At 34.7% G+C, this 24993-nt stretch overlaps 5 protein-coding genes across 5 annotated transcripts; 3 read left to right on the plus strand and 2 right to left on the minus strand.

Annotated features, from left to right (window-relative positions):
* Window positions 1-13258: 13258 nt before the first annotated feature.
* Window positions 13259-17281, minus strand: BDR25DRAFT_358596 (uncharacterized protein; the record flags this gene model as incomplete). The annotated part of the gene is made up of 11 exons (XM_033695979.1): window positions 13259-13288; window positions 13335-13374; window positions 13406-13534; window positions 15292-15299; window positions 15331-15603; window positions 15666-15845; window positions 15871-15910; window positions 15967-15998; window positions 16965-17052; window positions 17098-17204; window positions 17273-17281. 11 exons carry the CDS (start codon window positions 17279-17281, stop codon window positions 13259-13261), a joined length of 936 nt encoding a protein of 311 aa, XP_033544325.1.
* Window positions 17282-18448: 1167 nt separating this feature from the next.
* BDR25DRAFT_305533 (uncharacterized protein) lies at window positions 18449-19269 on the plus strand. The gene is made up of 3 exons (XM_033690428.1): window positions 18449-18705; window positions 18861-19011; window positions 19062-19269. Exons 1-3 carry the CDS (start codon window positions 18522-18524, stop codon window positions 19141-19143), a joined length of 417 nt encoding a protein of 138 aa, XP_033544326.1. The 5' UTR covers window positions 18449-18521; the 3' UTR covers window positions 19144-19269.
* Window positions 19270-19468: 199 nt separating this feature from the next.
* On the minus strand, window positions 19469-21457 carry BDR25DRAFT_266920 (RCC1/BLIP-II). Its single transcript, XM_033687021.1, has 4 exons — window positions 21271-21457; window positions 20553-21220; window positions 19898-20507; window positions 19469-19848 (listed from the first exon to the last, which is right to left on the minus strand). Exons 1-4 carry the CDS (start codon window positions 21353-21355, stop codon window positions 19607-19609), a joined length of 1605 nt encoding a protein of 534 aa, XP_033544327.1. The 5' UTR covers window positions 21356-21457; the 3' UTR covers window positions 19469-19606.
* A 345-nt stretch (window positions 21458-21802) lies between these two features.
* On the plus strand, window positions 21803-22818 carry BDR25DRAFT_305535 (uncharacterized protein). The gene has a single exon (XM_033690429.1). The coding sequence runs from the start codon at window positions 22166-22168 to the stop codon at window positions 22487-22489; it is 324 nt and encodes a 107-aa protein (XP_033544328.1). The 5' UTR covers window positions 21803-22165; the 3' UTR covers window positions 22490-22818.
* BDR25DRAFT_234465 (uncharacterized protein) lies at window positions 21921-22127 on the plus strand (the record flags this gene model as incomplete). Its single annotated transcript, XM_033685481.1, has 1 exon — window positions 21921-22127. A coding segment is annotated over one exon (207 nt), but the record flags the coding sequence as incomplete, so codon positions are not given.
* Window positions 22819-24993: the final 2175 nt, after the last annotated feature.

A 24993-nucleotide genomic window follows, 5' to 3' on the forward strand; every position in this document is an offset into this window, starting at 1 on the left:
CTACTAGGTTGTACAGCTTTAGTAGCTTTAGTGTGCGTCTTACACTATCTTCTTCTTACTTTGTACAGTAGCAGAGCTTGCTGTATAATGTAAAGAATTAATCTACTATTCTAAAAGATAAGTAACTAAACAAAGTACCTTATAAGGCGTAGGTACTCTACTGTTACTCTTTCTAAAAAATAGGTAATAAAACAAAGTACTTTATAAAGCATAAGTACTTTATTATTACTTTTACTAATTTACAGTTAATTAAATTAACTACTAATTAGTGTTAAATAAGCTCTAATAGCTAGCTACTTATAGTATAAGCACTTAAGTAGTAAGAGTAAGAGTAGTGTACAGTGTGCATAGTATATAAGGTAGGTAAAGTAAGGGTAACATGTTTTTAGTTCTATTACTCTTGTTTTTCCTCTGTACAGAGGAAAAGGGGGATATCTAGATGTTTGTGCACAGAGGTTCGCGCACAAGCATTATGTGACATAGATACGTGATCCTGCTCGTGCGCGATCGCTCGTATCCAGGCCGCGACGCTGCTGCTGCGTACAGACAGGTTATTTTATATTTTTAAAAAAGTATATAAGCGCTAAGCTAAAAACCTTATATATAACTAAATTACTCTACAGCCTACTTTCTAGAGGCATAAAAACATAGTAGTAAGAAATAAGTAAAAGCACTATTAATTTAATACTAACTTTAGACAACTTAGTAGCTACAGCACTATGCTGTAAAGTCTATAAGACAGAACATAGGTTAGATTATAAAGTAATTAAAATAACTTTTAATATAAACACTTTAAAATAGTAAGTAAAAGTAAGACTATTATTTAAAAATGCACTATAAAAAGTAATATAAATAAAAGTTAAAAAGACACTTAAAGCTAAACAAATAAAAGGCAGTGTATAGTAATAAATAAATAGGCTAATAGAAGCAGTAATAGAGGCAGTCTATAAGCTAACTCTAAGAGCTAGGCCCTTACTATATGCAAAAAGATAGTAGACTGTAGACCTTACCGCAGTTATAAAGGGTATATACGCACTAGAGGAACAAAGTAAAAGCAGAACAGTAAGTAAAAAAAATAAGTATAAAAATAAAATAATAAGTAAAGGCAGTAGTAAAAAATTTTTTATAACATAATATAGTAATAGCGTAAAACTTACTAGAAGGACTTTTTAGTAAATAATGCTAATATTTAGAAAGCTATAAAATACCTTAAGCTAAATAGTGCTATAATATTTAATAAAATACCCTCTTTAAAAAGAACTAATAAATTAAGCATAAAAAGAAATCTAAAAATAGTAAATAAGTTACTATAGTTATTTTTTCTACTACTTCTAAACACTATTAAGAATAAAGGCAAATACTAGTAATGTAGCCTAGTTAGCATGCCTAACCTAACTATAAACAAAATAGAATGCTGTCTGTTTACAGCTAAGCTGTGGAAGGCACTAGGCAATAATAGGCTTTTAGTTATAGTATAAAGGCAGCTATAGCTAGTTATAAAAGAGAGAATCCTACTTTTATTTTAAACATTACTAAAAAAGAGGGTTATCCTAGCATAGTAAAGAAACACTTAAATTATTCTACTTAAAAAGCTAAAAAAAGGTAACTATAAAGTAGTAAAGTTATAAAGACTTATTTTTTTACTATTAACTTTTAGTAAGATTTTTAAAGCTATTATAGTAAAAAAAATCTTATATATAATAAAAATATATAAGTTACTTTTTATAAACTACTTTAGTAAAATAAGCACTATTAATGTTATAAAAATATATTTATAACATATAAAGATCTAAGAAAGTGCTAAGTCTAGTAAGCTTTAACATAAAAGGGGCATATAATAGAGTATGTAAAGACAGGCTAACCTAGAGGCTCTGTGCTAGAGGGATACTACTAGGCCTAGTACAATAAATAGACGCCTTTTGCTCTAATTGTACAGCAACTATTATAGTTAACAGCTACACGTCTAAGGAGAAACTGCTGCCCTAGGTAGGGCTTTTATAGAGATCTTTTTTTTAAATTTTTTTTTAACACTAATCTAGTCTAACACTAGATTAATGCTCTTAGTAGTTTATTTACTTTTATAAATAACTATAACACTTAAGTAATAAAACTTTAAAACATTATTAAAAAAGTAATAAAGTAAAAAAAAAAAAGTAAAGCAACTTTTAAAAAAAAATAAGACTACTTTAATACACTTTATAAAAAATAAAAGTAAAATAAGTGTAAAACTAGTAAGTGTTAAAAAATAGCTAGTTAAACTAATAATAAAAGCTAAAATCTTAAGTGTGATTATAAATACAGGGCTAAGATATAAGCAGCACATAGTAAGGGCAGCAGCAAGGGGCCTAAGGGCAGCCCTAGCGCTAAGGCAGTTACAGATAGTCTTCTCTACTACAGCCTAGCAGCTTTTTAAGTTAACAGTAGCACTAGTAGTAGACTACACATTAAGTATATAAATGCACACTTATAGCATAATTTTAATAAAAGTAATAAATAGAATATAGAAAATAGAAGCTTAAGCTGTTATAGGCTACTTTTAGACAGTTACTGCAGCTGTAGCAGAGGCAGAAGCAAGTCTATAAACAGTGCATAAACACTACATAGTAAGGGCTATTAAGATGTAGATTAATGTCTATATACTACTAAAAATAAACTTTATGTTAAAATTCTATATTATAGGCTTTTAATAGTTTTAATTACTACTATAAAAAATTATAAAATAGCTAAAAAAGCTTAATACTAACTAAATAAAAATAATTAATTTATATAGTATGTAGCTATAAAACTATTACATTTTAGTAATAATTAAACTAGACTAAGTAAAGGCTATAACACTAGCTAACTAGTGTAATAGTATTAGAATTACAACAAGCGCATCTGTCTAGCTTAGTATAGTAGGGATAGAAAGGGCAATAGACAACATGTAGAGAAGAGCGCCTGCTTAAGCTGCTATCTTATCTTTTACCTTAGAACCTAGAACAGAGTAAAACCCCTACATAGCAGAGCTAGCAGCAATAGCAGTAGCGCTAACCTTCCTCCTAACATGCTAGACAGTAGACTAAGTTATTATTCTTACTAGCAGCTAAGCAGCTATATAGGCAATACACTAACTGCAGAATTAGTCTAGCTAAGCTAGTATTAAATAAATTTATAACACAACTTAAGCACTAAAAAAAAGCAGTGCTTTATATATATAATATAGTGCCTAGCAGGAAGCAATAATTTAGTAAAAAAGGCTAAGAAAGTAGTAAGAAAAGCTATAGTAAATAGTAGTGTGCTAACTAGACTTTTTTACTAAGTAAGGTTAATAGTAACTAAGACTATAGTAAAAAACTAAAGATAAAAAAAAGACTTACTAATAAAAGTAAAAAGATACTTATGTAAAATAGACATAGCTTTACTAGAAAAATATACTAAAAAGCTTTATAACACTTTAACCTAGCAAAAAGTAAAGATACTAGCATAATTATAAACTAAAATAATACAGCTAAACACATACTTAAACTAAATAAAAGTTGTAGACTTAAACATGTGTATATATAGTTAAGTAAAAGAAACTATTTAGCACTTTCTTTTTTAACGCTAAAAATAAGACACACTTTAAATATAAATGCTTTAGTAAATAAAGACTAAAAAAAAAAGGCACTAGTAGACTTAGTAGAATAGTTGCTAGACATTAACACAGTAAAGATAATAGTTAGGTACGCAATAGCAACAGGCTACCTAGAGCAAGAAAGAAGATAAGAACCTAGAACTATAGAGACAATAGTAGAAAAAAGACACTTAATACTAACCCTATGTTACAATCCTCGCTCTGTTGAAATGGTATTTTACGGGAGCGCTACAGCCTTTTTGTTTTAACAGGAGTGGGGAAGAACTTAGCTTGATCGGGTGTACAGTCTGTTAGGCAGAGTGTGGGTGTAGCAAGGGAGAAGGAGGCAGGTTGTGGTTTAGCCTAGGAAGCTGTATAGGTAGCTAGTAAACTAATCTACTATAGAATAAAATAGAAGGTATATGCGTTTAAAAGATATATAAGGCAGTATAACCCTTATTAGAAAAGTGTTTATGCCTTTTAGTCTATTATATATGTAAAGACTAAACAGTAATTACAGCCTTCTAACTATAGTTATAATTAAAACTATATATAAAGGTTTGCATGCAATGCATGCTCTGCGCGTAGTGCGCGTAGCTGCGCGCACAGCAAGCAGTTGTAGCCTCTTTATTAGATAATGTATTCCTCTATATATCTATCTAATAGCTAAAGCTATTCCTCTTCTATCTTATTACATAATTAATTTAAAATAGGGTTAAGAATTTTTTATTTTTAATTATTTAAACTATAGGGCACTGCTAATTAGTTACTTATAGTCTAATTATAAGTTATAACACATAGCGTCTTTTTTTAGTTAGTGTTTTTACTAGTATGCTTACACTATTCTAAGTGTTAGAATTTTTTTTTAGTTAGTACGTGTCTTTTTATAAAAGTCCTTTTGTTTCTTATCTATTTTAACTATGCCTTATTAGCATTTTTTAGCTGCCTAGTGTTGTCTACGCACTATAGCCTATTTTAATCCTTTATAACATTTAAAAATGCGTCCCTACAGGCTATACTATTTAAGTAGTTTATCCTATGTAATAACCTTATTATTAAATAACTGTGTAGAGTGCTTAAAAAAAGAAGTTGCTATAATGCCTTTATTTCTAATACAGCCTAAGATTAACTAGAACAGAAGTAGAAGCGTCTGTCTAAGGAGTTAAAAGCTGCTTAAAAGAAAAAGATGTAGAAGAAAAAAAAGTTTTTAGTAAAGTAAAAAAGTTATTTACACAGCTTAAGTTTTTTATTACTTATTAAAAGTAAGCATAAAAGTAGTTAAAGTTACTAGTAAATTAAAAAGTAAAGTATTTAAAAAAAAACTTTTTAACTTTAGATAAACTAAAAGCGCTTAAGGCTAAAGCTGTAGGCCTTTCTTCTCTATAACCTATGTTAAAGGGTTATAGGCTTTCTACATTATAGCTAGCTAATACTACTGTAGTTTTAGCTAATAATAGTGCTTTTTAGTCTAAGAAGCTTTCTCTAAGGTAGTTTTAATTAAAAAGGACTCTAAGTAGTTATAAAAGACTAGAGAAGTGTTTAATAGACTTCTAATAAGTTTTTAAGTGCTTTTACTAGTAAGCTAACTTTTCTATTTAATTAAATACTTATTTTTTTAGTAGTCTAAAAAATTTTTAACTTTATATTCCTTTTTTTCTTTCTTTTATTTAGTAGTTGCTAGTAGGATACTTTTAGAAGTAAGCTTAAGTTTAAAGACATAAAACTAAAAGTATATTTTTATCTTTTTAAGTAGCTTAAGCTTACATATCCCTAGGTAAGTTTAGATAATATAGTAGAGTCTTATGTGTTTCTTAGTAAGCTTCTAAGAGGGCTGCAGCATCTTAAGGTTTTTTATGTTAAGATAAACATAGTTATTTAGGTGTATTTCTAGTGCTAGTTATTATTTCTTATTTACTACTTTTTTTATAGCGTTTTAAGCTAACTATGCTTTTCTAGTTATTTTTTAATGTAATTTAAAAAGCTTTTATATTTAATTTATAGCTTTTAAGAGATTAGTTAGCGGTGTAGCTTTAATTTTATATTTTAAACTATATCTAAAGTTAGCCTTATATAGGGTTTCCTTAGTTATAGATAATTCTATAACGTACCTAACAGGTTGGCCAGCCACACAGGTTGGCCAGCCACTTTTGCCAAGCCCCTACTAAACTCTACCTATCTACATAATGCCTTAACAACAACACTAGATTAAATCTTTTAAAGAACGTTAGATACAGCTTGCTTTTTAGGCTCTTAAATAAAACTTAAAACTCTTCTTATAACATGCTGTAGCTATCTATAATGTCTTTTACACAACACTAAGTAATTAACGCGCTAGACAGCCTTTATAAGCAGAATGCTAGCCTAAATTAAGGAATCTAACTAAGCTTAAAAAGAAAGTAGTTATTAAGTATATACTTAAGCTTATTACACGCAGATTTCCCTCTAGACTTATAGCTATAGCTAATATAGCTAATTCCTTGCCTGCAAAGCGCAATCTAGGCTAGGTTAGCTTAAACTAGCCTAGTATATAGGTTAAGCACTGCCCTAAGTTTATAATAAAGTTTAATTATAAGTATAATTATAAGAAAGCGCTTTATAAGAATCTAGAGGTTATCTAGGGCTAGTTTTACCTAGTAGCTAACATAAAAGCTAAGTACAGTATCTAGAATAAAGACAGGTATAACTTTAATAAGTTAAGCTTTATAATAAGCTAGATATTAACTAAAGCAGTTATTACAGCTTTAAAGAGATAAAGACAGCTAAAGGTAATATAGTAAGGTAATAAAAAGTAAATAATAGTTATCTAAAGCATTAATATAACAAAGTAGGCTATAAGATTATAAAGCTTTAAGCAGTAAATAAAGCTGCTACGTAACATAGATTACATAAAAAAAAGTAAATTTAAGTAGAAAAGACCTTAATAGTTAAGAATAGGGCTTGTCTAACTGCTCTAAAGGAGTTTAAAGCATATAGTAATAGGAAGAAGCTAAAGACGCAGGTGCGCGCTAAAGAAGGTAAGCTAAGTTAAAGGCAATGCAAGTAGTGTAATTAGACTAGGCATAACTTGCGTACATATAAGCAAGTAGCAAAATTAGACTCTAAATAATATCTTATGTTATATTACTTTATATAGGGCTAAAGTAGGCTGTTTTGCAAGAGAATATAGTGGTTTTAGTAGGGGCTTAGCAAAAGTGGCTGGCTAACCTGTTAGGTACGTTAGTGTTTATAGTAAGTTAGGCTATAGGCAGCTATTCTGCCTAATTATCTTGTCTATACATTATATATTTATGTAGATACTTTTCTACTTCTGCGTTTACCTGTTCTGTTTGTCTGTCTGTCTGCAGGTGATAGGCAGTAGAGAGCTAATAGTTAATTCTACAATGCTGTATTACAGCTGTCTAGTATTTGCTTATAAACAGTTTGTCTTAATTAAATATAATAGTTTTTAAGTAGCTATAAATTAACTATATATATTTTTTAAATTTATACATAAATTTTTTAGCTATAATGTTTTTTTATAGCCTATAAGTAAATAAACTTTATAGTTTTATCTATAGCTAGAGTAATTATATTACATAACCTTTTAGTGCCTAGTTTGCGTAATAGAGGTAGTCTAGTAATAAAGTCTATAGTTATTATGCTCTATAGTTAACTTAGCGCTGTAATTAGTTAAAGTAGTTTATAAAGCTTATGTTATTATAGGTTATTCTTGTTACACATATTACATTCTTATAAGACCTTAGTGCACAGGTGCTTTAGCTAGAGCACTTTTTATAGTATTACTTTTTTAATTTTTTTTATAGTAATCTAATTTCTAAATGTCTAAACATAAAGGCTTTATAATATTTCTTTATTAAGTTCTTTTATCTTTATTTAATAATTATAAGAGAGCATAGTAACTTTTTTATCTTAGTTTTTTATAAACTAGTCTTTTAAGAGTTTTTTTAAATATTATAAATTCTTCTAATGTTTTCTTACTTTAGTTAAAATAGTTAGTGTGTTAGCTAAGAGCATTAGCCTATTAGTTACTGCTTTCTGCTATATATTTAATAACAAAGTTAAACTAAGCTAGTTCTACTACCTAGTGCACATGCATTAGTAAAAGTTTCTTAGTTATAAAGAAAGTAACTAGATTTACATAATTAGTAAAAATTATAAATTATTAGGCTAAGCTTTAAAGTTCTACTTTTTAGTTTCTACATACATTAACTATTGCTTTTAGTTCTTTGTCTAGAATAGTATAGTTCTGCTCTAATAGTGCAAATTTTGCTAAGTAGTATGCTATAGGGTGCTATTAACTATTTTTCTGTTTTTAGAAGAGCACTGCTTCTTTAGCTTTTAAAAAGGCGTTAGTATGTACCCTAGTTTCTAATGTAGGATTGTACATTCTAAGTACTAGGTATTTTATTACAGCCTGCTTTAGCTCTTAGAGGGCGTTCTTTATTTCTATTATTTATAAAAACTTTTAGAATAATTTTTTTTAACATAGTGTTTATAAAAGATAGGGTAATTTTAAAATAGTCTTTAATTATTCTTTATACATATCTTCTAAGACCTAAGAATCTCTTAATTTTTATAACTATTTTTAGAGTAGGCTATTTAAAGACTTTATTTACTTTAGTAAGGGCTATTTTAATTTTTTCTTTATTAATAATAAAACCTAGATACTTAGTTTCTTAGACATTAAATTTACATTTCTTTAGCTATAGGTAGAGTCTATACTTTTAAAGTTTATCTAGTACTAGTTATACTTTTACTATGTAGTCTAGCTTATCTTCTTTTATATAGATAAGAATGTTATTAAGGTAAACTAGCATAAAAATGTCTAGGTATAGGTTAAAGGCAGTATTAATTACTTTTTAAAAAGTAGCTAAAGCATTTATTAGGCTAAACAGTATAACTAGAAGTTTATAAAGTGCTAATAAAGTTCTAAAAGCTATTATTTATTTATACTTTTTTTATTTTTATTTTATTAAATCTGTCTTAAATATTAAACTTAGTAAAGTAAGTAGTTTTTTTTAGCTAATTTATAATGTTTTAAATAATAAAAAAAGGAAACTAATTTTTATAGTGTTTTTATTAAAAGTTTAATAGTCTTAGTAGACTTTAACTTTACTGTTCTTTTTTTTATAAAGACTACTGCTAATGCTATAGAGCTGTTGCTTTTCCTAATATAGCCTCTTACTAGCATTTAGTCTACATACTCCTGTAGTGCTTTCTTCTGTGCCTTTATTAGAGGGCAGAGTTTATGTGTTTTTAGCTAAGAGTTTAGCTTAAGATTTATTACATAGTCCTAGAGCTAATAAAAAGGAAGTTTTTCTAAATTATCTAGAGTTATAAACATATTTTTATAGTTTTAATACTTTTTTAGTAGTCCTTTTTTAGGTTTCTCTATAATGCAGTAGATTCTAACCTACTTAATGTTTTTATTATGTTTAAATTTTTTTAAGAGAGCTTTCTTTAGTTCTTTTTTTATTATATAAACTACGCGCGCTTTTAGCTCTTAATAGGGGAATTTTTAAAGTTTCTTCTTTTTTAGAAAATAACTTAACTCTTATTTTACCTATAGATGTGCTTAGCATCTATTATTATAGCATACTAACTATGTTATGTGTGTGTGTTTAAATTTAAGTTGTATTATTATTATTTTCTAGTTAATCTTAAAGTTATGTCTATAACGTACTTCACAGGCAAGTTGCTTACACACCTAAGTTGCTTACTTTTGCTAAGTGTCACGATTGTGCACGAGTAAGGTTATAGAGCTTCACAGAGGTCTAGTTCAATTACTATGTAAGGTATCATGGTAGGTACAAGACGTTGTGTGAGGAACAGGAAGGTTTAGGAGGAAATTAGTAATTAAATACTTAGCTTAGAAGTCTAAGCGCTTTAGGTATAAATTAAGCCTGTTCTAGGTTTAGTTAGTGTTAAGGCGGTTTGTGCTTAAGTTTATGTCTGTGTCGTGTTGTGTTTGTGTCAGACGTGCACTAATAATACTCTAGTACGCGTCTAATACAGTTATGTCTGGGATCTGGGGAGGATACCGTGACATTAAGTTTATGTCTATGTTGTGTTGTGTTTGTGTTAGACGTGCACTAATAATACTCTAGTACGCGTCTAATACAGTTATGTCTGGGATCTAGGGAGGATACTGTAACACTAAGACCCTACTAAACTACTCTTTCTACACTAATGCATTCCCCACAACACTACTTAGACGCGCTAAAAGAATGTTAAATACAGCTTACACTCTAAGCTTTTAAATAAAACATAAAACTTTTAAAGAAATATGCTATAGCTATATATAAGGTCTTATAAAAAATAATAAATAACTATAGCGCTAAATAACTTTTATAAGCTAATTCTACAGCTAAATTATAAAGGCTAGGTAATAAAAAAAAGCAGGTAATTATTAAGACTATACTTAAGCTATATACACAAGGAATTTCCTCTTAGATAGCATTTATAGCTAATATAGCTAATTTTTTACGCGCTAAGTGTAATCTAGGCTATGTTTACATAAACTAGCCTAGTATGTTTATAAAGTGTTATTTAGAGCTTAAAGTAACATTTAAGCGTAAGTATAACTATAAAAAAGCTCTTTATAAAAGTTCTAGAGTAATTTAAAGTAAGTTTAGCCTTATAGAGAATATTAAAGCTAAGTATAGCATCTAGAATAATAACATGTATAACTTTAGTAAGATAAGGTTTATAATTAGCTAAATATCTTTTAACTATACTTATGCTTAAAACTTTACTTTAAGCTTTAAATAACACTTTATAAATGTACTAGACTAGTTTATGTAAACATAGCCTAGATTACACTTAGCATGCAAAGAATTAGCTATATTAGCTATAAATGCTATTTAAGGGGAAATTCCTTACACATATAGCTTAAGTATAGTCTTAATAATTACCTGCTTTTTTTTATTACCTAGCCTTTATAATTTAGCTGTAGAATTAGCTTATAAAAGTTATTTAGCGCTATAGTTATTTATTATTTTTTATAAAACCTTACATATAGCTACAGCACATTTCTTTAAGAGTTTTATGTCTTGTTTAAAAGCTTAGAGTGTAAGCTGTATCTAACATTCTTTTAGTGCATTTAAGTAGTGTTGTAGGGAATGCATTAGTGTAGAAAGAGTAGTTTAGTAGGGTCTTAGCAAAAGTAAGCAACTTAGGTGTGTAAGCAACTTGCCTGTGAAGTACGTTATAGCTAGTTATAGCCTAGTATAACTTAGTATCTTCCTCTAAGTAGTAGTATGTTTAGTAATGTTTAGTTACTTATAGCCTTAGTGTCTAAGTCTAGTTCTACTATTTTAAGTTAGATCTTTCCTCTACTATACTTAATTAAAAAGGTGTTAGTAAAAAATACTAAAAAAAAGTTTATTTTTAGCTTTAAATAGTATAATATGTTTTTTAACTTATGTTAAATTAATTATAGTAAATGTGCAACTACTGTCTATTAGCATAAAACCTTTCTAGGTTAAAGTTCTATATCTAACTATAAATTTTATAGTTAGGCTTTTCTTAAGCTTCTGTTGTACAGCTACTATAGTTCTTATGTTATAGTAGATTTTATTATAATTAAGGCTTAGGTTGTATTTTTATATAGCTAGAATGTTATAGATCTGCTTTTAGGCGCTATTAGCTTATATCTTAAATTTTTAGTGTTCTTTTACTATACACTTATTAACTATGTAATTAATGCTTTCTACTTAGTAATAGTAGAGGTCTTAGTTATTTTACTAAGTAGCCTTTTACTAAAAATAGTAAAAGGTGTATTTAGTTTTTTCTTTACATTTAACTTATAGTTTTCTTTTGTAGATAAGGCCTATGCTGTAATGTTAGCAGTTTAGCATTTTACATGCTATAGCTTGTGCTACTATAGTGTCTATAAATCTGTCTGCCTCCTGTAATCTAATTAGCTACTACCTAGCTCTATGCTTTATTAGCTAATGCTAGATGCAGTACTTATTAGTGCATAAGTACTAGGTGTATAGGCATTATTCTAGGTTAGTGCAGATAGGTATAGGCTGTACCTAAGTCTATTATAGGTATTACTTTATGTAAATAATTTAAAAGGGGTAATTCTTATATTAGCATTAGAAATTATAGTGTTATTGTAAGGACGGAGCTCTGTACCACTACGCTAATACAACTAAAAAGGTGCGAATAATTAACCAACAGTTAATTATTGCGTACAGAATAGTATATATACCCGTCGCACGTAAGCACCATCTCAGCCTTACACGTAAGCGCCATCCTGGCCTTACATTATCCCCCTTCTTAGCAGACGCATGTCCCAGGCGTCACATAACCTACCCGCAGCTCAGAGGCGCCTATGCGCATGTCTTAGTTACCGGCCAGAGGCTGACCACCTGCGGCCTAGAGGCGCGGGATAAATAACAACGCTTAGTGGCCCACGCCAGCTAAGCCATATACACTAGACCTTCCAGCAGCAACAACGTGGCGCTAGAAGAGGCTGCCTTACGTTTCAGTCTAAAAACTAGCTTAAAGCTGACTAAGGTGGGGGTTAAACACTAACTGTACCCCGCTGTTAGTTAATTATTATGTAAGGGCAGAGCTCTGTACCACTACGCTAATACAACTAAAAAGGTGCAAATAATTAACTAACAGTTAATTATTGCGTATAGAATAGTATATATACCCGTCGCACGTAAGCACCATCTCGGCCTTACAGTTATCTGCTACTATATAAAATATAGTATTTATAATTCTGTTGCTTCTTAAGCTCTTTTCTTATTACTGCTATTATTAGTAGCAGGGTGTTTACTCTCTCTTCTAATAAAGTAGAGATTTAGAAGAAAGTAATGCTTTAGTTTAGTACCTTTTCTTTTACTAATATTTTTTTAAAAAACTTATATTGCTTTTTTTTATTTAGTATTTTATAATAAATTATAGCAATTTTTCTTATAACTTTATAAGTGCTATAGTTGTTGTTTAGGGCTACTTTATAAAGTTCTATTTTATAAAGGTTGTGATTATAAGGTTCTCTATATTTCTAATAGTCCTCTTTTTTAAATTATTATTTAAGTTCTCTAGCTAAGATGCCTGTTCTGTTTTATTAAATAAAGTACTATTTTTTACTATTTTTTATATTTTTAATGTAATTAGTTACTTATAAGTAGCTTTTTATTCTTTTAAGAACTACAGCCTGTTTAATAGCTCTAAAGATACTGTCTCTCTTTTAGACTTTTACCTCCTAGTAGTCTACTAGATAGCTAGAGGATTTATAGTTAGCTTTACACTTCTAGTAAAGCTTTTTATTTAGCTTATTATAAAGCTCCTCTGTTATTAGGCCTTCGTTAGCATATATAGCCTTTATAGCTAACTTTATATTTTTATTCTTTAGCTTTCTAGAGTCTAGGCATTTCTAATAAAAGTAGCTTACTTTTTTATAGTTAAAGCATACTTTTTTTTAAGCTATCTTTTTTATTTTTTATTTAAAGGTAGCTTTATGCTTTTAGAGAAACTACTTTTTTTCTTAAGTAAGCTATGTGTATATTTAGTGTAGCTAAAGTTTATAAGTTTACTATTAAACTTAAAGCTTTTTTTTTAAAAAAACTAGTTAGGCTTTAAAGTTACTGTACCTATTCTTTTCTTTTTATAGCACTTAGCTGTAACGACCGGCTATCCAGGTGTTTCCTAGGCTGTCGTAGACTGGCCTAGACTGCACTAGGCAGTCCCGGACGACTCCTGAACTGTGCTGTTAACCCCGCACTTCCCAGACAATGCCTACCTCGCCTAAAAAGCCGGGCATCCTAGACAGGTAATTCTTTGAACTGGACCTACGGCATACTAGATCTGTCCCTACCAGCGCTGCCGTGCCTGGCTCTCTGGAGAAGTATATAGCCAGTTGTAGAAGCCCTCTTTAGATAGCAGAGGATCGCCTTAGGAATTGGGCGGGTATCAATCGTACTCCTATGTCACAGTCACGCCCTTGTTGGTCAATACACCTCTTGATTGCGAAGTGTATACCCTGTTTTTTACATTAGCATATCTTTTGTTATAAGTAAGTGCTTTAGTAATATAATCCTTAAAGCACTTAAGCTTTTTTATATAAGTAAATTGATTCTTAATTATGTCTAAAAGCTTATTATAAAACATTTATTTTATAGCTTTTTAATTTATTTATTTATAAATAGCTAGTTACTTCTTAAAGTAGGTAGTGTAATTCTAGACTATACTTTTTCCTTGTTAAAAAAAGTTTATCTTATTAACTACTTTTTTCTTTTAGTTAACTAGCTTATATATTATATTTAGAGCTTATTTAAAGAAGTTAATGTCTTTAAAGATTTTTTATATCTTTAGTAGCAGAAGTTTTTTATTTACTTTATAGTTTATCTAGTTATCTGCATAAGGTTAGAACTATATAGTAAGAGATTTTTTAAAGTGTAGGCTTATTTAAAAAAATATTTTTTTATTAGTTTTAAATGCACTCTTATTATATTATATATAGAGGTAGTATTAAGTAAAGAATAGTTTTAGATCTTTAGCTATACTATTAAATGCTTTAAAAAAGGCTAAGTGTAGAGTTTTCTTAAAGTTTACACTAGTTTTTTTATTTACTTAGTTTTAAAAGTTAGCTACTTTTAGCTAAAGAGCTTCTAGTTATTAAACATAGTAGAATTCTTATTAGGCTTATTATTAGAGTTAGTCTAACTTTTAGTAGAGATATAATATTTATTAGTTCTATACTTCTTCTGTTGCTAAAAGGATCTAGCTAATGCTAGCAGAAGAGGCGCCTGTTATGCTAATGTCTAAAGTTAGAGTAACTATACTTTATAAAGAGAAGGTAATTACTATTATAATCCTTACTTTATTAAAATAGTATTTTATAGGAGCGCTACAGCCTTTTTATTTTAACAGAAGTAAGGAAGAACTTAGCTTAATTAGGTGTATAGTCTGTTAGGCAGAGTGTAGGTGTAGTAAGAGAGAAGAAAGCAGGTTATAGTTTAGCCTAGAAAGCTGTATAGGTAGCTAGTAAACTAATCTACTATAGAATAGAATAAAAAGTATATGCGTTTAAAAGATATACAAGGCAGCACAACTCTTATTAGAAAGGTGTTTATGCCTTTTAGTCTATTATGTATGTAAAGACTAAACAGTAATTACAGCTTTCTAACTATAGTTATGATTAAAACTATATACAAAGGTTTACATGCAATGCATGCTCTGCGCGCACAGCAAGTGGTTGTAGCCTCTCTATTAGACAATGTATTCCTCTATACATCTGTCTAATAGCTAAAGCTATTTTTCTTCTATCTGATTACATAATTAATTTAGGACAGGGTTAAGAATCTTCCATCCTTAATTGTTTAAACTGTGGGGCACTGCTAATTAGTTACTTACGGTCCAATCGTGGGTCGTAACACTCTACATAATAGTAGGCTCTACTTTACTTGCTAATAAAAAGACTTTAAACACTTAAAAAAGAGACTTTAAGAACGCTTACTATAAATTATAATTAGAGGGATATGTAACAACTACGCTAGATAGCAGAGCAGGAGGCATGTAAGGGCTACAAGGAGTTAAGCCATCACCAAGGAAGCGCTTAGGTAATAACGCACTAGTGCCCTCTAGGCTAGAGCCGGGCGTAATAAAGACATCATCATCATCATCATCACACACACACACACCTGTACACCTACATACATATACATACTTCAATACATCACATTTTCCCCTCATCATATTCAAGCCACCTAAGGCGACACCTCTTCTTGCAAATAGAGCTCAATTAGATCTTGGAGGACAGCCTTGCCTACATCGCTACACGTAGCGGCCTCGATAAGCATGCTAGATGCCAGACAGTCTCGCACTGGCATGAGTTTATATGCTTGTTGGGATATGGTTCTGTGATGACTAGTACATTCTTTCGTATAGGCATTGTGTAAGCAGTTGGCGAGTAGTTGTGGAGGTGTAAAAAGCAGGTTGCAAAGAGCAATTGATTGATGTTCGCTTGATGCCTTGTCCCAGGGAGGCAAGGTCTATATGTAGGTCGGAGCATGACCGCCGACAGTCATGTGACATAGTCCTGAGCTGCTTACACATTGACTTTGCTCACGGATCGAGTAGGTTGTTCTTCCTGATACTCATGAAGCATTTCCGAAATCACCTTTCGTTTCTGAGCCCGCGGATCCTTCCGTTTATTCTTTGATAGTGCGTCGGAGGGATCCTCAAGTCTTGTTTCAATGCTCTTGAACTTGGGGCTTTGCTCAAGCTTATGCCACTTTTCTGCCGGCAATCATTGCCACAGTTCTAGGTTTTAAGTGATAAGCAAAGAATGGGAATGGTCTGCAATGTCCATACAATGCTTCTAATCATGGAAAAAGATTGCTTAACCCATCTACTCCAGCATTGTTGGCTGCATAGTGATAAAACACTGCCAGATCCTTCTGTCCACCCTGTTTTATTCTTGCGTCTTGCAATTAATTTCTATCTGTACAGCATAAGTTGAGATTATATAGTACTATAAAATAATATACATACTAGTAAGGATTAGATCCTCTACTCTAAAATCATGCATTGTTGAGGTTTTTATGTAGCTGGTATAGAAACCCTATTCTTAAAAATATTAACTAAATGTGCTTGCAGTCTATATCTTTCTATCACTTCCCTTAAAGAAGGGCAGGCCCTAGATGCTTAGGTTCTAGTAGGGTTAAATTATTTGCTTATCTTCTAAAGGTTCTAGTGCTAGAACTTTGTTTATTAACCTGTAATCTTTAAATACATTCCTTGCAACGCATATAGCAACTATTATAAGCATTAGATTATAAAACAGTAGCTAAGTCTTAACACTTTTATGCAATGCATTCCCTAGTCTATTCTATAACTAGCATTAGGTACATATATAAAAATAATTTATTTTACCTCTTTGTCTAGAGTAAATGGTATATAAATTACATCTTACTAGAGTTGTATAGCAAACTCTGTATTGCTACACTTGTTATAAAAGACTGCAAAGATTATATCCTAACCTAATGCTATTAGTTTATGCAAGGCTACTTTAAGACAGACTTACCTAAAAACATAAGCCTCTACTAGAACTAAGGGGGTATGTAGATTCTATGTATTTGCTAATCTTTAAGGTATTAAAAATGTAGGCTATAGTAAGAGCCTATATCTTAACTCTATGCTATTGCTTTAGAAGTACAAACTAATTATTCTTCCACTACTACATTCCTAGGTGAAGAAGATGAATTTGTGAGCTATATTACTGCAGTTTCTTTCTGTAGGGTAGCTTAAGGATATTGTACAGCTCGTACTTGATGAACTGTCCAATTAGTACTAATGCTATAAGATGCTTAGTTGGCTGCGGGAGACTTACATTTAAGGTGGGCAGCATCACATTTGGGCTTATTATCTCCACCAGCCCTTTTGTCTCCTTCTCTTCATTCTTCTCCTCCTTTTCCTGTTTATCCTCTATTCTAGCTCGCCTTCAGCCAGCAGTGAAGTCTTTGTAATACTGGACCATAGTTTACAAGCCTGGCTTTTTGTCACTATAGCTCCCTTTGATTCCAAGTGCAATGGTCATCACAAAATCTTTGGATGTCACAGTATCATTTGGACTAGCTTCCAGATTTAATTTCTTATATCTGGTATTAAAAATTCATGTTAGTGAGGTGCGCTGGCTTAGAGATGTTATAGTAGACTTACTGAGCCCATAGCGCTAATGTTCATGTATAGTTTTTCACTGTCTTTTACTGAAGTTCTTTTAAGTCTTGTTTGCCATTGACGATATTTTCTTCCTTTCCCCAGCTACGTTCTTAACACCCTGTTTGACAAAGGCCTTGAGCGAAATCTTCTGTGGCGTTTTAAGGGTACGTGAATTAGCAACATGAGGAATAGATTGTAAAATAGCGTGAAATGTTCAAAAACCGATGGTGATGCGGGAAGATGGCATTGCTATTAACGAAATAATCAAAGCAATGATGGCTGAGGTAGTCAGGTAGATTTGACCCAGATATCGGAGATTCATATCGCCGATATATCGGCAATCTCCAATATCATATTGCCCCGTATTTTCCATATCCCTGCCAGCGCTATTGGCCAGTAAGCTTAGCAGTCAACAGGAGTGGCCGGCACGCGCCCAAGCGCCGGCACACGCCTAAGCGCCAACATGACGTTTGAGAGCCTTCCTGGGCAGAGATGAAACGGGGATAGTATCGCCACCAGACTTTTCGAAGACCCCGATAGTTGGCCAATCATTTATTTTTATGGAAATGCAGGTTCTGTTGGTCAGGCGTGCATCGTCTCTTCGGAGCGGACACACGTCCTAACTTTCAACTATCGTCACTAAGTCGGCTGTGACCACCGGCAAGTACCAACAAGCCGTATTCTCCTCCACGCAAGCCTTGGTACGGCGGTCGCAAGTACGGTGGTCAATGACCCCCTTCCGAAGGATTCTATATGGTGTGCTGCATTTCCCAAGGCGCCCTTGGCCGCCTTCGGAGTAGTTTCCAGTCCAAGTACTCAAAGCTGTGGCAAGGCAGTACGTGCAATCATTATTTGAAAGAGGCACATCTTGGATTCCCGGCTCTCCACTCATGATTCGTTAGCCGCCGCGTTTGCGCCTGTTCAGGATCTGTTTCGTCTCCTTGTCAGTAGGGCAATGCCTAGGTATGGGTTCACACTGGGACGAGCGAAACGGCTGGATGTTAAGAGAGCATTTTCTTACTTACTTCAGCGCTAAGGGTTACGATAGCCGCTATGCAAAGTCTCCAGTCTCGTCAAACTAAGCGCCGTAACAAGGCGCTGCTGCGTCCGTGTTGAAGCCAGAGTCTGGAACTATATAAGTTGCCATTGAACTGCGACTACTAGCAACAAGTTCAAATCACCTTCAACTCCATTCCCATATTAAGTTATAGATCAGCATCGTTTTTCTTGTTTCTCTAGTATCATCGATATGCCTAGCAGTACCGAACTCGCGCGAAGACTACAGAGGCTCCAGGATCAGTACCGTCAGGCTTCGGCTGGATATCAGAACGTCTTCGCACAACACCAGACCGCTCATAATCAGGTTACGACTGCCCGCCGCAATCTCGAAGCAGAAGAGAGGGTTGGCCAATCCCAAGCCAGGGCCCGCATCCGTAAGTCCTGCAACAGCTATGCAATCCAATTGCATACATTAGACATAACTACTGGCTGGTACCCGCCTTTGTGCATGCAATGTTTGCATCGCTATAGTTCTAAGGACATCTCACCGGGCCAAAGCATATAGAGGCTAACTTTAAACAATTGGTAGGCCAGAAGTTACTGCAGCAACTGCAACAAGCCGAGGTTAATGAGCGGTCTTTGAGATCACAAGTCCAGCGAGCCAACGCCACCCTGAGACGACGTGAAGGGGACCTCCAAGAGGAAATAAGATACATTGAGGAAACAGCTACACTACAAAGGTACTCCCTCGATGTCTATCTAAATATCCGGAACGCTGACCACCTTTTAGGAGGCCAATTCCACGTGAGCTCGCAGAGATGATCTCGGCTTATAACTACAGAGGACGCTATCAAAATGACCCGGACGCCTAATTGCAGGGTGTCATCACTGCATCCTGTGATTCTCCTAGAGTGTCGTTGGATGATGGTTGAAGGTCGTTATAAACGACCTGTTATTTCTAGTTAGTGTAGATGTAAATGCAAGCCATTCGTCTCTTATTTTTCAGAGCAAATCTCTCCTAAACAGAAGTTAGGTCGTGAAGACTTCTCTGTAGGACTAATAACTTGCAGCTTCTTCCACGCCCTTTCCTAAATTGCAGTTTACTGCCAACTTGCTCAACAGGCATGTAAACATGCAGAAAATCTCGAGTTTAAAGAATTATGTTAGGCCATAGTGCAACGATTGGTCGTGAAGAGCCACGATTAAACAGGAACAAGATACAGGTACATGGATTAGGAAACATACCAAATGCGCAAACTTTATCTACATTTTTAGGACTGTATAACTCCTAAGCAGCATAATAAGAAAAAATTAGTAGTCCCCGTTCAAGAACTGCTAGGCATCGGCGGGAGCAGTGATGATGGAATACTGTCCTCCCGCACCGGCCCAGTTAACTTTCGCGTTTCGCAATGCAGTGTTATCGATCAGCGTTGCAATCTCAATATCCCCCGGATCATCGTTATTCCCGCCCTGTCCAAGCTGGAACGTAGCATTGAAGCCCCATGAGTATGCCTTGCCATCGGTAGTAACGGCAATGGTATGGTCGCTACCAGCCGCGGCCATGGTGGCTTTCATTTCTAGAAATCATCAGCTGATACTCATGGTACTAGTCGGATGAAGGCTTACTAGGTACGGCCGTGGGTATAGAGAGGATGCGAATCTTTCCTTGACTGTCCTTAACCACATTTTCATCTGCAAGGCTGTGGACGTTAATGCCGCACTGGCCACCATCCGTACGTCCCCAAACTAAGCAATCGCCATCTGTGGTTACTGCCACCGAGTGATGGGCTCCGCCTTGAACGGTTTTCACCTTCTTCCCGGTAATATTTCCAACCCTCTGAGGTGGATAGACGGTCCTAGACTCTTCGCCCTGCCTAACGGGTATGCCTGTCTCACCATAGCTATTCAGACCCCAAGCCCACAAGCCACCATCTCTATCTATAGCGAAAGAGTGATACGAGCCGCAGCCGACTGCAATGGCTTTATTGGGCACAGAAACACCGCTGGGAGTGATGGTTCCAGTCTGAGTCCTCTCAACGACGCGACGACCAAGCTGACATTGCTGGCCATTGCCCCAAGCATGAATGCGTCCTGACTTATCTAGGGCGAGGACATGATCAGCGCCGCAAGCTATCTGGGTAATGTGTTTAAGGGTCGGGAGTAAAACCGGCGTTCGTTGCATCTTGACAAGCTTGCCACGCTTATCGAACATGAATGCCGATTTTCCGTCGTTGTTCTGGGACCTGTTAGCTGGAGAGTGGACAAGAAATAACTGACTTACCCTAAAGGTGCCCCATCCATAAACGCGGCCATCATCCGTAACGGCAAAGCTTGCGCTGTCGCTAGCTGCGACTTGGGTGAAAACTGTATTTTGAGGAAAATGTTCCTCTGAGATTGCGGTTGGCGTTGACTCTAACGGATTCATCTCAGCGTCACTGTCATCGGAATCGGCATCGATATCAGCAATATCAACCAGCCTTCCTTCCCAATCGGTATTGCGTCCCAGAGCGCCTATGTCGTTGACACCCCACGACAGGATCTTGTTATCGTGCGTAAGCGCGAGAGCATGCATCCCGCCGGTAGCGATCTGTACCACGCCGACCGAATCGGGGAGTAGATTCGTGTTGAGGCGTGGTCGCTTGACTTTTTTCACATCCGGACCGAGGCCAAGCTCGCCGGCGCTGACTTCTCCGCAAACATAAACGTTGAGCTTCTGGGTTGGGGCTCGGTTGACGATGGCTCCTTTCGTGAGCTTGGGTCGCTTCCGCGGACCGGCTGCCTTCGGTTTCTCAGGCGTAACGTCCGTGATAGCTTCTTGCTTGCGCTTGGGGGGGGGTCCGACGGCTTTCTTGGGGGTACGGTCAGTCTTGGACCGCTCAGGCGCGACCTCCGGGATAACTTCCCGCCCGCGCCTGCGAGGGCGTCCGACGACTTTCTTGGGGAAATGGACTGGAACACGAATAGTCAGTAGCAGACAACACACGCCAAAGGTATCGTACCATCCGCAGTCTTCTTTTCCGTGGCTGTTTGCATTGCTGGCGCCTTCTCTTGTAGGGCACTTTGATTGGATGTCTTCTTCGCCATTGTCGACGGCGTTTATTGCTACCGCTATCGCTGTTGAAGTGGTCGCACCTCTCCTAGGAGTTGTTGAGAAATGGAATGTTCTGCGTTGTTGTCTTCGTCGCGTGTTATAAGAATGTGTGGCGTGGCTGAGAGCTTGGGCCCCTTTGCCAAGCTATCAGTGCGACTGTGTCACGTGCAAGTGGCAGACAAAACCCTGGAGGATTTAGCACCTAATAGACTAATTCCCTGGAAACTTAGAATCACTGCGACGGGTTAACGCTCAATATGGCTGAACTGGGATTCGAACCCGAGCCCTTTCTACGGATCCTCAGGGTCGTGCATAAGATCACATGATAATCATGTGATTCCAAGCCACTAGCGCCTATCCGAGGATCTACCAAGCTACCCACCAGCTCTCACATATATATAGAAACACGACAGTAGCGAGAACTTCAACTTTGGAATCAACGCAATAAATCGCAAGATATATGTTCTCTTAGAGGCCAATTGGACCTCCTGGACCCAGGCGCATTGCCTAGTGCGACTGAGGCACTATGGCGACAACGTGGCCCCAGAGTCAAACTAGCCGACCGAAATCCGCGAGCACGCCACACGCCTCAGCACTTACCTTCGGGATACATTGCGCTGCATTGAGCGCGCTGATTCCCGGCCTGTGCCGGCAGAGCTCGTGAGGACTATCGCCCACGGCACACTAACCTTCATCCTCAAAACACAACACAGCACGGACCTTAACACGGTATACGACGCCTCGAAATCGTACAGGGCATGTTAAACCAGGCAGAGATTTGGTTAAGGACAAGATGGTATCTCATGCTTAGAAGCGAGTACAAAGCAGCGGAGAAGGTGGATCGAACGTGTGTCGAGGCAAGAGAAAAGGCACTGGGACCGGAGCACCCGGACACGCTCACAGGCGTCAACCAGCTTGGGTCGGGGTTGTTGAGGCAGGGCAAGTACGAAGAGGAGGAAGCGATGCACCTGCGAGCACTGAAAGGAAGAGAGAAGGCACTTGGGGCAGAGCACCCAGACACGTTCACTAGCATGGCTCACCTGGCATCGACGTTTTGGAGTCAAAGACGGTGGCATGAGGCTAAATACCTAGAGGTGCAAAATACGGTTGGCTCATCGTCCACTTAGCAAAAGTGGTTCTTTAATCAATGTTGAATGCTCGCCTTCTTAGAACCCCAGAAGAATACCATCGACCGTTGGCGACCCATTTATTCCTCCACACTTCGTTGGTTTATGTCTGTCCTCAAACTCCTTTGGCCTGTAAGTGGGATTAGGCGGAGACCTTGAGGAGAGTAGGTCTAAGATGGAAGCAAACTGGAGTATCCGTTAATATCGATTGAGAGAGTCAGTTGCTATTAGATTACAGCACTAGGTGCCATTAGTATCCGTGGATATCTCTATTTGAAGACATGTTACTATTTAGTCTGCAACAACTAGGTCATCTCGTTATATGGCCGGAATGAATGGAACTCTGGTATGAAAAAACCGTTCCACGTTAGTTCTAGAAATCCGTAAATTCTGCGAGAGGCCCTATGGAATACTACAATGGCGTACTAAGCCTATTTGAGTGATTAATAGGTAATAGATTCGTAGCTAACACCAATAGAACACTAAAGAGCAATCTGGCAACTTCCGCGTAATTTTCCACTAAATCCCTGGTGTCCCGGAAGTGTTCTAGAATCTCCACCCTCTCCCGTTTCGCTCACTGTATCTGTTGCCTTAGGTGGCTTGAATATGATGAGGGGAAATGTGATGTATTTCAGTGTGTATATATGTGTGGGTATACAGGTATGTGTGTGTGTAGAAGTGTGTGTGTGTCGGATGGTTGGTCCGAGCTACATATAGTAGTGTAGATGCCAAGCTTGCAACGGATTGGTCAGCCCATGTGACCCTTCAGGCTACAGTATCGTCTACGATAAAACGCCAAAGGTGCACCATCGGAGGCTCGGCATTGCACCAGCCCGACGAACTCCGATGCCCCCTGCTTAAGTCGTGACTGGTGCATCTTGGCCTAAGAACAACTAGAGTTAGTGTACAAAAGCTCCCTATCTAGTTTTAAATTAAATATTACACAACCTTTTATAATTATTAAGTCTAAGACTAGTCCTGCACCTGTCTTGCTTCTGCTAAACACTAATGCAACACTGTTAAAGCACTATTAAGAGTAACATTTACCTATCTACTGCTAGTTCTTGCTTAATAATGCCTAACTTTCTTCTTATAAGAGATCTTAAAGTTGCTAATATAAGTCTACTTTTTACACTAAGAGAGTAATAATTTTTTTTTACTAAGCAACATTTATATCTGTTAATAGAGAAGAACTTATTGCATTAAAATAGCTATTATAAGTATATAAGGCAAAGCACATACCTTAGTGCTGCTAGTGCAACTTTTAAAAATGCAGTAAAGCTATTATAAAAGTAAATTAGTTGTAAACATTAATTAAATAAAAGCTAGATAGTATACTATTTCTTTAAAAGGCTCTTTATAACTTTAGAAGAAGAAGTAGATAATATAAAAAGGTTTAACTACTTCTTTTAACCCTAGAGGGTTAATGTAGTAGAGTTATAACAAAGATACTTAGTAGTATTTATAGTAAAGATAATATTATTATCTTAAGTAAGATTAATTATATTTACCTTATTAAGCATTTAATGTTGTAAAGTATTTAATATAAATTAAACTATAATTACTTTAAAACTTAATATAAAAAAGGTAGAACTTTTATAGACTATAAAATTATACTAATAAGCAGCACTAAAAGTATTTTTATTAGTATAAAAAATACTAAAGATTAATTAGGCCTAATATTATAAAGAATTATAAGTGTTAAGCGCTATAGCACTGCAGTGTTATTAGCAGCGTATATAAGGTGTATTAAAGGCAATTAAAGAACGTACCTAAAGATAGCTAGTAAAAAATAAAGTTACCTACTATATAAGTTTAACTTTAAGCCTATTTATTCTACTGCATTAGTATAATGTTATAAAGCCTTTATAAAAGTAATTAGAAGAAAAAAGTAAGTATTATTAATGCCTACTTTAATTACTAAGTGCTTCTTATACTTTGCCTAGTAAGTAATACTAGGTAAGGTGTTATCTACTGTTAAATTACTATTAAATAGTAAAAGTAAGCTTATAAAAAAGTTATACTTTAAAGTTTAGTATAAAGCTTAATATATTTATCCTTATCTGCTGCAGTAATTAGGTCTGCTATTATAATTTAATAGTAAGTAGTCTTATCTCTAGTCTCTACTGCACAGGGGATGCTTTAATAGAAGTGTACATAGCAAAAAAGCATACAGCTTATGCAATAGATGCGCTAATTCTTCTATACAGAATTAAGCTTAGCTAGATACATTCTAAACCCTATATACTTGCGTTAGAGACTAGTCTAGAACTAGTGCTAAATAAGATTACTTACTAGCTATCTGCTTCCTATCTATGTCTATAGTTACAGCTGTAAATCTGCTTTTATAAATATGTTTCTATTTAATATTACACTTTATAATCTTTCTAAGTAGTTTAAAGAGTCTTTTAAATATAATTTAGTATGTTTTATAGTAATTAATATTTATAAGCACTTAAGTAAAAGTAAATACTATAAGAATGTTAGTAATATGTTTTTATAAA

The sequence above is a fragment of the Lindgomyces ingoldianus genome (assembly GCF_010093535.1).
Source record: "Lindgomyces ingoldianus strain ATCC 200398 unplaced genomic scaffold BDR25scaffold_29, whole genome shotgun sequence".
NCBI classification, from domain to species: domain Eukaryota; kingdom Fungi; phylum Ascomycota; class Dothideomycetes; order Pleosporales; family Lindgomycetaceae; genus Lindgomyces; species Lindgomyces ingoldianus.